General features: G+C 31.1%; 1 protein-coding gene across 2 annotated transcripts; it reads right to left on the reverse strand.

Moving 5' to 3' along the window:
* Positions 1–1,791: 1,791 nt before the first annotated feature.
* LOC148310437 (glutathione S-transferase 1-like) lies at positions 1,792–17,115 on the reverse strand. Of its 2 annotated transcripts, none has more exons than XM_088258468.1 (6): positions 16,871–17,115; positions 9,199–9,370; positions 7,030–7,088; positions 5,307–5,448; positions 3,452–3,616; positions 1,792–2,384 (listed from the first exon to the last, which is right to left on the reverse strand). In XM_088258468.1, the coding sequence occupies exons 2-6, from the start codon at positions 9,337–9,339 to the stop codon at positions 2,232–2,234; spliced, it is 660 nt and encodes a 219-aa protein (XP_088114594.1). In that variant the 5' UTR covers positions 9,340–9,370; positions 16,871–17,115; the 3' UTR covers positions 1,792–2,231. The 2 variants fall into 2 exon arrangements, with proteins under 2 accessions (XP_088114594.1, XP_088114593.1); XM_088258467.1 differs by lacking the exon at positions 16,871–17,115 and adding an exon at positions 11,365–11,502 and having other exon boundaries at positions 2,106–2,384.
* Between the last annotated feature and the right edge of the window lie 759 nt (positions 17,116–17,874).

Here is a 17,874-nt window from a genome sequence, read left to right on the forward strand (position 1 = left end):
GTCGTTACCGACATCATCAGACTGGTCAGACCAGTCTGATGATGTCGGTAACGACGAAACCCGGTCGCTGGTCAAATAAAAAAGTGGAAAAGCTAAAAATATTGGTTTTAATCTAATAATAAATTAAAAATGCAATTCCACCACGAAGTGTCAGTGGATAATATAAATCTATTAAAAAGTGTATTTTTAAATGGTACATTCATTTAAAAATTCTTATCAGTTTTTTGGAATTTTCCACATCCCCTCTATGAACTTATTATTCAGTACTACACGTATACACAGAGAGGTATGCGGAAGGGTGCTATTAAATAACAGTAAACAATGATAAAATTGATATTTCGAATTGAATTTTCATTCTAGGAAACCTACCCATCATATTTTTATATTTTTTGGTGAATTTTTTAAAACGTATTGCGTGGAAAGTATCTGAATGGAGAGTTAGTTGTTATTATAATTTGAACAAAAAGTATGTCTTTTTTCGTGATACCATCGTATCCCTAGAACTTTGAAAACAATTTTATTTTTATTTTTAATTAGTTTGTTTTGGTCTCATTTTTTAAAAATTATGCCACACGATAGTTTAGATGCAAGTTTTGTAAATGATCACCTCGCTGTCTTCATTAATAATGATAGATGTTTGATTTTACATCTCGCTTGAATAATAAAAAAACTAGGTTTTTCTTTTAAAAAATTACACTCTATATTGATTTATAAATATTCAGCTTCTAATTTTCATCTATCATATTTGCACAAGTATTTTATTGAATTTTTCGGCATTCACTTTGTGGTAAGATATGATTATATTTTTAAAGAAAGCGCTTGTTTTTTACCACTTAAGTTTAGTCAAACAATAAACTCAAGTGGAAAAAACAAGTGTTTTCATTAATAATATGCACAAGTATTCATTCAAATGTTGTTTTTATTTTTGCTGTATAATTAATAATTGAAAATAATACAAAACAACTGCCGCATTGACGAGTATGAAATAATAATATTTATTTAATTAAATTTTTATACTAAATTTACAAGAGATCAAAATGAGTCTTTAAAAAAATATGTCCTTAAATTTTTGGTGAAATCTATCCAGTTAGAAAAAAATTTTACTTGGTAAGTATCAATATTTCTAAATATCTACATATTACTACACATGTTTCAATGCAATTCTCATCCAGTATTTGAAAATAATGCGGGATTCATCTAAAACGTGTCACAACATATTTAAAGAAATAGCGGCAATTACCAAGTAAAATTTGAATTAAAAATAGTGTGGTGATGTTGGTAATGATGAAACCCGGTCACTGGCCAAACAAAAAAAAAGTAAAATGCTTTGAAGTTGTACTTTTATTACATAAAATGCTATTCTACCAAAAAATATCAGTAAAACACTCAAGTATTAATATATTGTGCAAGAAAATCTTGTAAAAATGAAAATCATCAGATGTGGAGTGACCAATGAAAAACGAAAAAAATATTGCCTGTTTCATTATTTATTATTATTATTTATTGGACAATTTATATAGCGCCGTTTCGTGACAAATCGTCCTAGGGGCACTTTACAATTTACAGTAAGTATAACATAAAAAATATATGACTAAATAAATATTGTGTGATGTAATGAACAACGTATTACCATATTGAAATCTGTATTGAAAATTGCGACTTGCTTTAATACTTTTTGAAACATGGTTTATTTCATATATCGTTACAATATTAAATACATTTGAAAAACTTCTACATATCGCTCACTCCTTTCAACAACGTCATATGTATATCAAAAATCGACAATTTTAATTTTTTTCGGAATGCCCAGAAAATGTACTATATCCCAGAAAAAGCAGCATATTTTTAACTTAGTATTTACCTGCTACAGGGCAAAAAGTGTTGCTTTTGCATTTTTAAGAAAATTTATTGTTTAATAATTTTTTCAAATATACTAAATATTTTTCAAATGGAGAAAGAACATTCAGATTTTACCTAAAAAGATCTGTTACACAGTAAAAGGTATAATAAGTGGTTTGATATTTATTTTGAATACATTTTATTATTTTTTCAAATTTTAAAATCGATCTCCTGAAAAATCTAGTTTTTTTATTTATGACGTTGTGAAAAGGTGTGAGCGATATATTACGATGAAAAAAATGGTCGTTCATTGATATATGTGCTTCTATGTAATGAGAACATGCATATAATTTAATAAAATGGGGACATGTAGAAGTGTGTCGGTTGACATATTACTGAGCTCCTTTTTTCTGCTTATAAAGTCCTCCGATCATATTAGCTCCTGCTTGGTTAATTTCTTCATACCCATGAGGAGCAAGTACTTGTTTCGTCCTCGCATACCACTCAGACACATTTGGGTACGATTTTAAATCAAACCCAAACACCTGAAAAAGACAAGGTTAATCAAATAAAGGATTATTTGAAATTAACTATCATTTTATTTACAACATTTTGAGTGTGTCCAAATACTTGTTCACAAAATCTGGATTATCTCCAATTACAGCAGTTATTTTTATACGATTAAATAATATGAAAATAACTCCTGTAATTGGAGATATTCCAGATTTTGTGAACAAGTATTTGGACACACTCAAAATGTTGTAAATAAATTATCTGGTCAAATTATAAGCTTAATAATAAAAATGAAAATGGTATTTTCTGGCGTTTCTCATGTGTGTGATTATAATCCAGGATTCGGACCTCACATACTAATTTAAGAGTTTCTGCTTATAAAAAGCTTCTTTACATCTCACCAATAGATGTCTCTAGTGAAGTTCTAGTGATTCAAGAACAAGGTTTCTAAATTGGTTCATATCTATAGAACTTCCAAGAATTTGAGTGGTGTGGTTGTCCATAATGGGTAGAATTGGTGAATGTTACACGTGTGTAAAGTGATGACTTAAACCAGCCGATGACGGTCGTAAGCCCCGTAAATACTCAGACTTCCATATTCTTCTTCATCTTTGATGAGATGTTAAAAGATAATATGAAGATAACTCCTGTAATTGGAGATAATCCAGATTTTGTGAACAAGTATTTGGACACACTCAAAATGTTTAAATAAATTATCTGGTCAAATTATAAGCTTAAATAATAAAAATAAAAATGGTATTTTCTGGCGTTTCTCATGTGCGTGATTATAATCCAGGATTCGGACCTCACATACTACATATACATAAGAGTTTCTGCTCAATAAAAAGCTTATTTTCATCTCACCAATAGATGTCTTTGGTGAAGTTTTAGTGATTGTTGAATAATGTTTCAAAATTGGTTCATATATATAGAACTTCCAAGAATTTGAGTAGTGTGGTTGTCAATAATGGGTAGAATTGGTGAATGTTACACGTGTGTAAAGTGATCACTTAAACCAGCCTATGACATATGTTCTCATTAACTCATGTGTGTGACTTATTATTTAATCCAATTCCTACAAGTGATTCTTAACACTTACGTCAAGATTAGATACAGTGACAACCAAAGTTATATCGGCAATGGTCAGATGATCTCCAGCTGTAAATTTTTGTCCTTCCAAGAACGTATTCAAAAACCCAACGGCGTCTTCAACTTTCTTGAATTTTTCAGGAGTCTGCTCAGCACCAATGAATATGAAATACATCTGAAATTTAAAAAAATAATTTCATATATTGATTTGGCAGTCACTTTGTGGTAAAATTTATCCATTTAATTTATGTTTTACTTGGTAAAGTCATAGTACATTTTAAGAAATCTTGGTATTTACGAAGTAAAACATTAATTAAAAATAAAAAAAATAACATTGTACACACATTATTCTCAATATGATTCATATTTAAAGCATTTACTTTGTGGTTAGTCATTTTTATTTTTAATTTATTTGTACAGAAATGTAAGTAATATTAGTATATAACCACTTAACGAGATTTTTATGTCTACCGGTTTCGAGACGTACCCGTCTCTTCGTCAGGACAATCACTACAACAGCATACAAACAATACTACCCGTCACCACCATAGGACCATTCATACACTTAAAACTAAACAAAACATTTTGCGTAGTTTGAAATGTTTTTGTAAAAAAATATATATTTATATTGCCTGCATATAAATATAACTCTGCGGCTCAGATACCCCGTCCAGTATAATGTTAAATAAATATTGTAAACCAGAGTAAAAATTAAGTTTTTTTTTAATATATTGCTTTACTTGGTAAATACCACTATTTCTTAAAATCTATTTTGAAACGTGTTTCCATGCACCCCGCATCGTTTTCAAATACCGTAATACAATTAATACTATTTAACATATTGGGTTTAATACAATGAGATTCCGTAATAATTGAAACTACAATATTTGTTTCTGGAACCTTCAGTCAATTTTAAAAGTTAATAAAATCATATCCTTAGCAATGATTGATCTCACTACCTTATATAATATTTTGTTATTAAACAGCTAGTTTATTTATAAATATTCTTTTTTATATCCACACTTTTCATGTCTTTAGATCATGAGCTGTTAGAATCATGTTTAGAATTGTGGATCATTGTCACTTCAACTGATAGGAACTCTTTTAAAAATATGACTGACATATAAATCCATAATATAGATCCAAAATAAATGATCTGAAAAAATACTTTATGGAAGGATATATATGTAGTGTTAAGTCATATTTTCTTATTTTGTTTTTACCTTTTGTTTTTTTTATTTTTTCTCATTTTTAAATTTTTTCCATTTGTTTATTTTAAATATGCTTCTTACCTCATGCTTTTCTCATTTATTTTATTTAAAATATGCTTCTTATGCCTATTTTTTATACCGGTTTATTATTTTTATATTTTGCCATGTTTAGTTTTAGTTATTTAAAAAAAAAATGTAACTTTATTATTTGTGTTCCAGTCTTGTTAACCTTAATCCCATGTCCCAAAATGAGAAATAGAAATTACTCATCGGGAAAATTATATATATGACTTATGTATGTAATATGTTTTGAAAAAAGAAATGAATAAATAAAAATTTTGTTTTGAATATTGAAAGCATTAACTTTGTGGATCATCTTGATATATTATTTCGAGAAATAAAAATACTTTGTGTTTTGATCCACTCACATTTTTGTTAACCAACTAGTTTCGGCAACAACCTGTTGCCCTCTTCAGGGTTTCATTTATTACAAGTTACATTTATTACAAGTAATAAATGTAACCCTGAAGAGGGCAACATGTTGTTGCCGAAACTAGTTGGTTAATAAAAATGTGAGTGGATCAGAACACAAAGTATTTTTATTTCTCGAAATAATATAAATAAAAATAAATTTAGGTTGAATAAAAAACTCACATAATACTCTAGTATACGCTGGAATAATGTTCCCATATCGAAGTACATCCTTTGATCGACAATAGCTCGCATTTTTGGATCCTTGGGGTATAGAGAATCATCCTTTGCATATTGGTTTACCAAGTATGCCAGCATAGCACGGCTGAAACAAAAAATGAAGCTTTTTATGTATACTTAGTAAAGACTTTTCACCCTACATTACGGGATATTCGTGAAATTCACAATGGATATCCAATCCATGGGGCCATGGGACCAATCCAGTACCAAGGCAACACATGTAAATAATGTACAACATTTTGAGTGTGTCCAAATACTTGTTCACAAAATCTGGATTATCTCCAATTACAGGAGTTATTTTCATATTATTTTTTGACATCTCATCAAAGATGAAGAAGAATATGGAAGTCTGGGCATTTCTTTACATCTCACCAATAGATGTCTCTAGTGAAGTTATAGTGATTCAAGAACAAGGTTTCTAAATTGGTTCATATATATATAGAACTTCCAAGAATTTGAGTGGTGTGGTTGTCAATAATGGGTAGAATTGGTGAATGTTACACGTGTGTAAAGTGATCACTTAAACCAGCCTATGACGGTCGTCAGCCCCATAAATGCCCAGACTTCCATATTCTTCATCTTTGATGAGATGTCAAAAAATAATATGTAAATAATGTAGTGACAAGTATCGTAAATCATAGTTTTTTTACGGATATTTTATATGACATTTATCATTAAAAAACTGCATTTTTAAATGTTTTAAGTAAACGTTTGAGGTAAAATATAAGTTTCTCTTGACTTCGTACATTTTACGAAAGTCCCATATTTACGTACATTGAAACAAGTCCCATCGTCTAGAGTTGTATTAGAAATATTTTGTTTGTCGTTTTTATCTCACAATTTTATGAGTGTGTCCAAATCTTTGTTCACAAATTCAGGTATGCATACTAACGATTTATTCATATTGCCATATCAATACAGGCTGAGAAGATTATGGAGTTGCGTGTATGTGGAATATGCGAAGATTGTTTGCAAAGATAAAGTAATTAGGTGTTCTAGTTTCTCTGCCTACCCATGTGGGGGAGCGGTGTGATGGTTCAATGTTTAGTAAGTTTATATCCTTTTGACAAGTTCATATAATTTATAACATAAATTATAATGAGATAGAGCTCTGTGGCATCCTATCCTCTCTGCTTACCCTTGCGGAGCAGTTGGGTGATATTTAAGTAGTATACATTTGTAAACTTTAAAATGTATACATATGTATACTGGTCGCCACATATGAATGCCAAACCAACACTTAAGTAATCATTTGTGTTATATACATACAAGCATGTAAACTTAGTAGTAAAATTACGCGTTTCGATTGGCTGCATATACAGTGACCATGTCTGAAATTTCAAAGTTGGGACAAAGAAGGCCTTTGTCTAAACAAACCAAGGAAGTCGTGTTAAATTTTAATACATTAGTATTTTTGCACCATGGTCACCCTACGAGAGTTTGGCACTCTTAACTAGCGACAACTTACAAGGCAAGGTTGAGGGACGAAGAACTCAAGGACGCCGAAGGACATCATGGCTGAAAAACCTACGACAATGGTTTGGCAGAAGCACCAAATCTCTGTTCCCAGCTGCAGCATCAAAATTGAAGATAGCCATGATGATTGCCGATCTTCGTTACAAGCGGCACAGAAAGAAGAAGAAGAACTAGCGAAAACTCTACCTACCTTTCAGTGAGGATCAGTCCATTGTCGTCCATGGTTGGAATCGTATGTTGAGGGTTGAGCTGAAAATGTAAAAAACATGTACGTTAGAATGAAAGGTCTGTTAGATTGTATTAAAATTAGTTAACATTAAGTATTCTAACGCTTCATCATTCATCGTTCATTTTGTGTAGTACCACTTAAAAAAAACGCTACTTTATGACTACCGATTTCATGAGGTCAAATGTACATAGATTAAAATGAAATTCTAACGCTCTGACGTTTAGACAAAAATAAAATTTGATAGAGAGAAAGAAGACGAATGAATCACAATGGAAATTTCGTTAATTTACGAATTTATTATTGTATGATTCCTCATAAGATGTTGTAGGTATAAATATATTTATTAAAAATATCGCTACATTGAAATCGGTTTATAAGATCCAGATCACATTGAAAGAATAATTCATATCTACCAAAAAGCTTTTGAATATCACTCTAAGCTACTTGCTTCCATGGGAATATACAAAGACACCTAAGCAATATGTAAACATTTGGGAAAAAATACAAATACTCATAAAAATATTTATGTATTTGGTGTTGTCACCCTCCGTAATGTAATGGTTAGCGCTTTTGGCAACCACGCTGGAGGTCACAGGATTGGTTCTCAGGGGGTCAGAATTAAAATAAGTTTTTTTTTTAAATAATAATAATAATAATAATTTTGGATAATTTATACAGCGCCATTTTCGTAAAATACTACATCAAGGGCGCTTTACTCTACTTTCATTTCCCTTATAATTGTAAATGGGGCAATGTATCTCATTGACACTCCGTGTTATCTTAATAGTTTTGCCGCTCATTCGTTAGACAGATCACATTTCGACTGCATTCAATCTACTTTCATCCTTCTTTTGCCATCTTCGTGCTTCACTTTCATACTTTAGGTTTTGTACCAGGACTCTGTACTGCTAGTTTATCTTTCGCTGTTGGGCTTTTATTAGCTATAACTGATTTCAGTGCACCATTCACTTTATTTCCAGCATTCACTCTCCTTTCAATATCTTTATCAATATTACTTCATCTAGAAAATATACTTCTCAAATATTTGATGTCATCTATTCGATTATTTATCCTTGAACTGATATTTTACATCAAGATCAACATTCATCTGTCTTTAAAAAAATGTATTTTAAGATTTGTCAACATTCATCATCACATCACTTTCCTTGCACACACGGTACACCTTTGACACCAGCTCCTGTAGGTCTTCTCTACTATCAGCAAGAAGCACAGCAACGTCAGCATACAAAAGGAAAATATAATGTAACAGGTGTAAATAAAGGAAATCGTTTATTATGTGATGTAAAAAATTGAATGGTTCATGAAATTTTTTAACCCTTTTCACTGTTTATGATAAAAGGTATTAGAGTGTCTCGAAGTTGCGATATATTATATAAAATTGGTTAGTGCTCATTAGGGGATGAATATATGAATTCATGCAATAACGTTATTGATTCACTGATGAAAAAATTAATTTTAGCAAGTATATATTTACAGTCCACCAGTTTTGTCCACCTCAGAGGTCCCGGGCTCGATTCCCGGGGGAGTCAAAATAAATATGGATGATTTTCACTCTCATTTTTATTTACTCTCACCTTGCACAGCTACAAGAAGCGCAGGGCGTATCACCTTGCCTGGATGCAATGAACGATCGAGATAACACTGCGTCGCTACGATACAGTGCCCTATGCACCATTGGGCGAAGATAAGGGTTAAAATAAAAAGAGAATATATCGCTTACTACTTTCAACAACGTCATATACTTATAAAACTCTTTTCCAGGATATCCTTTTTAAAGTTTAAAAATATATTAAAATGTGTCAAAAATAAGTATCTAGCAACTTATTGAACTTTTTACTGTGCAACAGATCTTTTTAAGTTAAACCTGTAGGTTTTTTTCTCCATTTGAAAAAAATTTGTAAATTTAAACAAATAATTAAGCAATACCTTTTCTTCAAAATGCAAAAACAACACTTTCTGCCCTATAGCGGGTAAATATTAAGTTAAAAATATGCTGCTTTTGCTGGGATATAGTACCATTTCTGGGCATTCTGAAAACATGCACAACTGAAAATTGTCGAATTTTGATATATGACGTTGTTGAAAGGAGTGAGCGATATATGTACGGACCTTCAGATAATCTTCCTTCATGTTATCTCCTTCCATTATGTTGCAGATCTTCATGTTGAATTCCACCCCAATGAGCTTGGCTACCAGGAGCACAGCTCTGCACGGCGGTGAGGGTGAGAAGTAGTAAAAGTCAATCGGCATCCTACTTGGTGCTACCTTGGCTGCGGCGTTGCTGAAAATATTAAAATAAATAAATTTACTATTATTTATTTTATCAGACACTGGATTATTCACCCTACGGATGATATATCAGTATCAAATATATTAAATTTGCTGCCCGTAACCATTACGAATTCCAGTAGTGATCATGTCTTTAAAAACAGTGTCAGTCACAAGTCAACAGTGACAAGGTAGAAAGTGAATAAATTAAAGTCCAGGTGTAATTATTTTATTGTAAAACCTTCATGCTGTAAATTGTTATTAAATATATTGTATGTTATGTAAATAATCTAATAATTTAAAAAAAAACAAGTTATTAAAAAAAAATAGTATTAACATGTAAGTATTTCGGCTCAACACAGGCCATGCCTAAAGCGCCGTAATACATATAGTAAAAAAATGTATGTATCTTTAAAATAAATAAATAATTAAAAGGTGTCTCAATTTAAGGTGCACTGTCTTTAATATGAAAAACGGTGGATGAATATGATAAAGTTGTTTTTTGACATCTTATCAAAGATAAAGAATAATATGGAAGTCTGGGCATTTGCGGGGCTGACGACCATCATAGGCTGGTTTAAGTGATCACTTAACGAACGTGTAACATTCACCAGTTCTACCCATTATTGACAACCAGCCTATGACGGTCGTCAGCCCCGTAAATGCCCAGACTTCAATATTCTTCTTCATCTTTGATGAGATGTAAAAAATAATATAAAAATTATCCTTTAATTGGAGATAATCCAGAAATGTAAACAAGTATTTGGACACACTCAAAATGTTCAAAAATCAAAAATCGTCAATTTTCAGTTGTGCATGTTTTCGGAATGCCCAGAAAATGCACTGTATCCCAGCAAAAGAGGCATATTATTTACTTAATATTTACCTGCTACAGGGCAGAAAGTGTTGTTTTTGCATTTTGAAGAAAAGGTATTGTTTGATTATTTATTTTAAATATACTAAATATTTTTCAAATGGAAAAAAAACATTCAAGTTTTACCTAAAAAGATATGTTGCAAAGTAAAAAGTTAAATGAGTGGCTTGATATTTATTTTTAATACATTGTATTAAGTTTTTTGATTTATGACGTTCTTGAAAGGAGTGAGCGATATGTATTCTTCATCGATTTTTCAACTAATGGCCCTAAAACCAGCTTAATTTTAAAATCGATTGAATCAAACATTCATGTGAAAGGGAACCAAGGTTGCATAAATATAAGTTACCAAAACTAATGTAATATATATGTTTCATAATGAGCATCTGTGACAGAATTGTCAAAACACTGTTACAAAAATTACACCAATTAATTTTAATTTATATTTTTAACTTTCCTTTAAATACAGCAATTTTTCTAGTAGCACCAATATTTTAAATCCATATTTCAGAAAATTAAAAAAAAAAACAAATATGACCGGGGAACACCGAGGAAAATTGAACTTGATCAAATTATTATTTTTTGACATCTCATCAAAGATGAAGAAGAATATGGAATCTGGGCATTTACGGGGTTGACGCCCGTCATAGGCCGGTTTAAGTGATCACTTTACACACGTGTAACATTCACCAATTCTACCCATAATTGACAACCACACTACATAAATTCTTGGAAGTTCAAATATATGAACCAATTTTGAAACCTTGTTCTTGAATCACTAGAACTTCAGTAGAGATATCTTTTGGTGAGATGTAAAGAAGCTTTTTATGAATTTTTTTTTTAAATTTTTATAACATCTCACCAATTGATGAAGTCAAGTGAAGTTCTAGTGATTCAAGAACAAGGTTTTTTAAGTGGTTCAAATATATAGAACTTCCAAGAATTTGAGTAGTGTGGTTGTCAATAATGGGTAGAATTGGTGAATGTTACACGTGTGTAAATAGTATGAAAATTAACTTCTTTAATTGGAGATAATTCAGATTTGTGAACAAGTATTTGGACACACTCAAAATGTTTTAAATATATTTATATTTTAATTTAATAAACATTTTTTTATCTTTCATTTTACTTACATGTGTTGCTTAGCCACAGCCGTTGTATTCATGCAATTACCCAGTTTGATGTTTTTTTTTTATTTAAAATTTTAAACACTGCACTGGTAGAACACTGAAGTCAAATTTGTAAAAGAAAGATGTCAATATATTTCTAATGGTCACATAATATTATCAACTATTGCATTCAGCAAACACTTAGATTTTTTTCTGATATCTATTCTCCGATTTGAACTTATTCAACAACGAAAAATTTAAAAAATCTGCTTTCTTATATTAACCGAAGACTGGTTTTGTCCTGACCGGCCAGTCTAGATTAAAAATGTTGCAAAAAGTACAGTTTTACGAAGTTACGATACATTAAAACCTAATTCTTTAAAATCAACAAAAAATAAAATATATTTCATGCGAATATTTTTTATTTCCTATTTATTAAATATTTAAATTTTTAATAGCCACTTTTCGCTTGTATTATATATTTTAATGTTTTTACAGTGCGTACTATAAATAATTTATGAAGTTTTAGTTTATTATCAAAACACAATAAAGTATTAAAGATCGTATTGGAAATATAATTTCACCCTCACGGCTTGAAATGTACAACTTGAATGGACTGAAAACGAAACTGGAACACTTTTATCAATATATTCAAACATGTGATTCATAATAATCACCATACCCCTCATACCATCGTAACCAAGAAATTGAAATTACATTTTTATGTTTTTCGCCAAAAGAAAAAAAAGGTACTTCGCTTGAGAAAACACATATGTATGTCGGGCTGTGGTTCCGTGGTTAGTATCAAAGATTCTAAGTCAGAGTTCCTGGGTTCAAATCCTCCCTACTTCATTTTGATACTTATTTTCAATAACGAATCGCTTTGGCTTACGAAAATAAACGAAATTGAAATATTTTTTGGTATTATAAAAACATAAATATCAATGTTGTATTAAGAGTCCTAGTATCATCCTTAATGTATGAACGTGAAGCATAAAATGAAAATAATGAAAATAGAATGAATGCAGTCGGAATAGGATCACTCAGACAAATGTACGGGTGAACGATGAATTTTACAAAGATGTCTGAGTTGTGAAATAATGAAAGATATTTAGTTATCGATAGTATTTATTTATATAGGGGAGAGTGCCCATGGATGGGACGTTTTTGATTTTGCCTCTCTAGTTCTTCTCTGTAAAATAAATCACAAAAAGTAAACGTGGTTTCTCTTTATTCAATCTTTTAGCTACAAATATGCCGTACTTTGTTTTCTAAAAAAAATAACTTAACTGCCTGAAAAATCGATTTTAAATAATGTCCTAAAATGTCCCATTCATAAACACCCTCCCATGAGTGGGACACCAATATACCATGAAAGGGACATCAATTAAAATGCAAGATCGATGGAAAAATTATATTTTAAAACAAAAATAATTGGTAGGCACTTTTGTATAATACGTAGACGCATGCAAAAGAAATTTTATTAAACATTTTTGCAACATTTTTGGCAAAAAAAGTTCAGATATCTGAATATTCCACAATTTTCATGGGCCACATAATTTACATTTAAGCCATTGCATAACACTATATTGGTATTCTCCTTCACATATGTGACACTTATTATCCTCCTTTCCTTTTGTTTTTGTCAGTGATACACCTTCTATTTCAACTGATTTATCTGAACTGATATCTCTGTCATCACTCATTGAAATCTCTTCTGTGAGTTTTTTTTAACTATTTTAGCGTTAGGCTTATTTTTTTGGTCTATCTAAAGGTTTTCGTTTTCCATTCTTCAATAATTTTATTTTCAAAAACTTGTCCTGAAAAGGAGTGTCAGAGATTATACTTGATTTCCCCATTCTGATTTTTTTCTGTACTGTAGAACATATTCTTCCGGCTGAATTTAAATACGTGGAAATCATTTCTTCTTGCTTCAGAGTAAACTAACTAGCTAAAAAAACTAACTAACCATCCGGCCGCTTCCCCGTAAGGGTAGGCAGAGAGAATAGAACGCTACACCACTCTGTCTTTGCAAACATTCTTCGCCTCTTGCACGTTCATGCATTTCCTCATACAAACCCGCCGATTATTATGACTCCTAACTTGACCACTTTCAAGTATTTGGCATTCCGGATCGTGCTATGTTTTTCATTCGCCTCATAAATTTATTTTACCGTTCTTTCCTCACTCATTCGTTCTACATGTCCAAACCATCTCAACACACCTTTCTTAATTTTATCGATAATGCTTATCTCAGCCTTGCATTCCTTCCTTATTTCACTATTCGAACATCCATCATACATCGTTTTGTCGCACATTCTTCTGAGAGATCGCATTTCGACTGCATTCAGTCTACTTTCATCCTTCTTTTGCCAACTCCATGTTTCACTTCCATGGAACCAGGACTGCGTTGTGCACTGCCAGTTTAGCTTCCGCTGATAGGCTCTTTTATTTCCTATGCTAGGTGTATGTAAAAATATTTAACCCTTAGAAAGATCAGCCTTTACTTGTTTAACATGTCTATAAAGAGAAGATTTTCCTATTGCATATGTCTTTGCAACCAACCTAATATTTTGCTTTTTATTTAAAACCTCTTCTACAGCAGCTTCAATTTGAACGTTGGTGATGCGTGTTCTGGGCATTATAACCTAAAAACAATATAATGTTTAGAATGCGTGTAATACAAACGAGTACAAACGATTTTTAATGTAAATTAAAAGTTTTCGCCATGAATGGGATAATTTTCCCTTGACTGAGACTGTCCCATTCATGATCACTGTACGCGTCCCATTCAAGGAAACGCGTGATTTTTAGAAAAATAGATAAATCGATACTTTTATACTTAAGTAAATTTGATGAAACTTACTTTATAATATCCGGAGAGAACCGACTTAAATAATTGTAAATATCAATTGGAGCACTTATCACAACTTATATGTGCAAACATAATTAAATTACAGTATATAAATAACTTTTTGACGCAAAAAAATTGTAACACGTCTTACTCGCTTTACTGTCAGTCGAGAACTCATGTTTGAGGATTAATCTGTATTATATTGTAACGTTAATGTTGGGTAATTTTTTAATTTTTTTTGTTACAATAGTTTGGGCTGGAGGACGATTGTCCCATTCATCCTCTGTCCCACTCATGGGCACTCTCCCCTATTTATTGAACGGCTGAAGCCTTTAAGATAATACATAAATACAGTATCTAATATAAAAATACACTAATGAACACACTAATAGAGAAACAAAAAGTCTGATAACAAATAGTCCTTAAACATAAAATCATAATAAAATAACAAATAGTAAGCACTGGTAAATACACGTCTCCTTCAAACACAAATCAGCGAGCAGCAAGAGAGAGTGAAACACAACGTTTAAACTTATCCATTATAACATGGAGAAGAAATGCTGAGAAAGTACAGATTTCAAGGAGGATAACAATATATTTAATAAATCTATACTTTCAAAAGCATTGGCTAGCATGTGAAGCGGCGGAATCGGAGAGAACATGGCATAGTTTGCATTATGTACAAATACTGCTAATACAGATTTTTGCCTAGTACCTCTTAGACGCACACTAAGTTTTATTTGATTAAGGAGATCAGGACTGTCCAAAAAAATGTTAAAAATTTTATATATCCCTTCCATCACTAATATTTATTAATTTAAGCCGCTTCATTATTCAATTATAATCTGACTCAACAATATAAAACTAAGAAAGGTGTATTGGAATAGTTAAACAAATGAAACAAAAACGCGAGGAAAGGTCGTTAAAGTAAATACAAGAGTCGAACGTAGTTCGAAAAAATGAAAAAGTAAAACTGGTGAAAACTTATGATGATCAAGTACGTCAAATATTTGAAGGTGGATAGGTCAAGAGACTGAATAATTGGCAGGTAGTATTCGTATTAAGAAATTCATGAATGTGAGAAAAATAAAGAATGTTTGCAAAAGAGTAGTGTGGCATGCTACCTTCGCGAGAATGTGGGGTGATTAGTTAATTGAGTTATATTAATAAATTAGAAAAAAAATCTGTTTAATTAGAAAAGGTTTTCCATTCGGAATGCCCAGAAAATGTACTATATCCCAGCAAAAGCGGCATATTTTTAACTTAATATTTACCCGCTACAGGGCAGAGAGTGTTGTTTTTGCATTTTGAATGAAAGGTACTGTTTAATTATTTTTTTAAATATACTATATATTTTTCAAATGCAGAAAAAACCTTCAAGTTTTACCTAAAAAGATCTGTTGCACAGTAAAAATTTCAATAAGTGGCTTGGAACTTATTTTTAATACATCGTATTATATTTTAAAGCTTTAATAACGTTCTACTGAAAAATCAAGTTTTTTGATTTATGACGTTCTTGAAAGGAGTGAGCGACATGTCACCATGACAACCATACACTGGCACACTTAAAGCAGTGACCTAATGACATCCATACAACATCAGCTGTTGTAGCAACGTTTCATTTCACACGGCATGTTTGCATAAAATACGTAAATACGCCCTCGTTTAGAATTTCTCGAAATAAATATAAATGTTAAATCACAGCTTATTGAGTTTTAAAGTGATTCTTAGAAGAAAGAAATCAAATGTTTTTCTTCCCTTATTCCTACCGCAATTCACTAACGACGATATTTTTTCTTAGTAAATAACCACTCTGTGTAAACCCTATTATGTTATATGTGCAACAAGCACTAAAAATATAGTGAATATAATACAACTGGTCAAAATGCAAGATCAATAATAGATGTGAGAATGATGTTTTCAAGCGTCTGCTAGTATTTGAAATAATTCATAAATACAACATTTTGAGTGTGTCCAAATACTTGTTGTGTGTCCAAAATCTGGATTATCTCCAATTATGGGAGTTGTTTTAATATTTTTTTTGACATCTCATCAAAGATGAAGAAGAATATGGAAGTCTGGGCATTTACGGGGCTGACGACCGTCATAGGCTGGTTTAAGTGATCACTTTACACACGTGTAACATTCACCAATTCTACCCATTATTGACAACCCCACTACTCTCAAAGCAGAATAAACAGAAAGCAGAAACTCTTATATTAGTATGTGAGGTCCAAATCTTGGATTATAATCACACACATGAGAAACGCCAGAAAATACCATTTTCATTTTTATTATTTAAGCTTATAATTTGACCAGATAATTTATTTACAACATTTTGAGTAGTGTGGTTGTCAATAATGGGTAGAATTGGTGAATGTTACACGTGTGTAAAGTGATCACTTAAACCAGCCTATGACGGTCGTCAGCCCCGTAAATGCCCAGACTTCCATATTCTTCTTCATCTTTGATGAGATGTTAAAAATTATAATTCATAAATAATTATACTCTTACATACATCTTATAGGGGTTTCTGATAATAAAAAAAACAAACTTTCTCAACTCAATCATAGATCTAGAAGCATGTTAAAGAAGGTATCAATTAGTGCATAAATACACCTTCAGAAATTTGAGTAGTATGTTTGTCAACCCTAGGTACAATGGTGAATGTTACACGCGTATAAAGTGCCGATGGCAGGCCGTTGATGCTGACGTATTTCCAGCTGGTTTACTTGTGGGGACCGCGGTCGGCTTTGAATTCGTTTTGGGTTTGGGAGTCACCGTTTTAGAAGATTTTGAGTTTCCCATTTTGATGATTGTATAAAAAATCACTATTTTTAAATTTTAATCATTCAATATTTAATGCACTCGCACAACAAAACAAGACACTGATCTTACTAGTGATTCGATGATTATATATTAAATGGATCACTTCGTTTAAAATAGAGATAACAACATTTTACAATAGTCATTATGTACAGTGTAGTCAGAGTTTTTTTATATTGTTAAAATTTAATTATATTTTTGGATAAAAAAAATTTCGGGAGAAAAGTGGGTGGATCCCTTTTGCACGTAGCGAATTTTCCTCATCAATCACATTCCTTACAAATACTTTATTCTTTAACGAAGCTTTTTATTCAATGAATCATAGATTGATTGGTAAATGATACACGTATTAAAAGTTATCAATTAAACAGGTTGTAGGGCCTTTTAATACCCCGACATATATATTCTTCGTCATCTGTATATAAGTAACTATAAACTGCACAAATACAGATATTTGAGCGAGGATTTGTACACACTCAAAATATTGCGATATTAATTTAAGCTAATACAAGATAAATCGATGACTTTTTTTATATTTTAAGTGAAAAATCAAAAAATTTCTACTTTTTATTGAACTTGTTTTTACAATTTTAACTTGGATAGAAATTCGTTTAAATTAACAAATAAAAAGTAAAACGATATAATATTTTGTGTGTTAAAATAATTGATTTCTTTGTGGTATGGCAATAAAACACTTTCCTTATCATCCAATGTTCGCTTTGTGTAATAACACTTTTTTAAATACTTATTCGTGACTACCGGTTTCGGAAAATCATCAAGTCATTAAAATAAAATTATTACGATTCTATATTTGTAAAAAAAAATTAAAAAAATAGAAAAATACAAGGAAAATA

The sequence above is a fragment of the Brachycentrus maculatus genome, unplaced genomic scaffold (genome assembly GCF_059751285.1).
Source record: "Brachycentrus maculatus isolate JH-2025_06_01 unplaced genomic scaffold, ASM5975128v1 h1tg000096l, whole genome shotgun sequence".
Taxonomy (NCBI): Eukaryota; Metazoa; Arthropoda; class Insecta; order Trichoptera; family Brachycentridae; genus Brachycentrus; species Brachycentrus maculatus.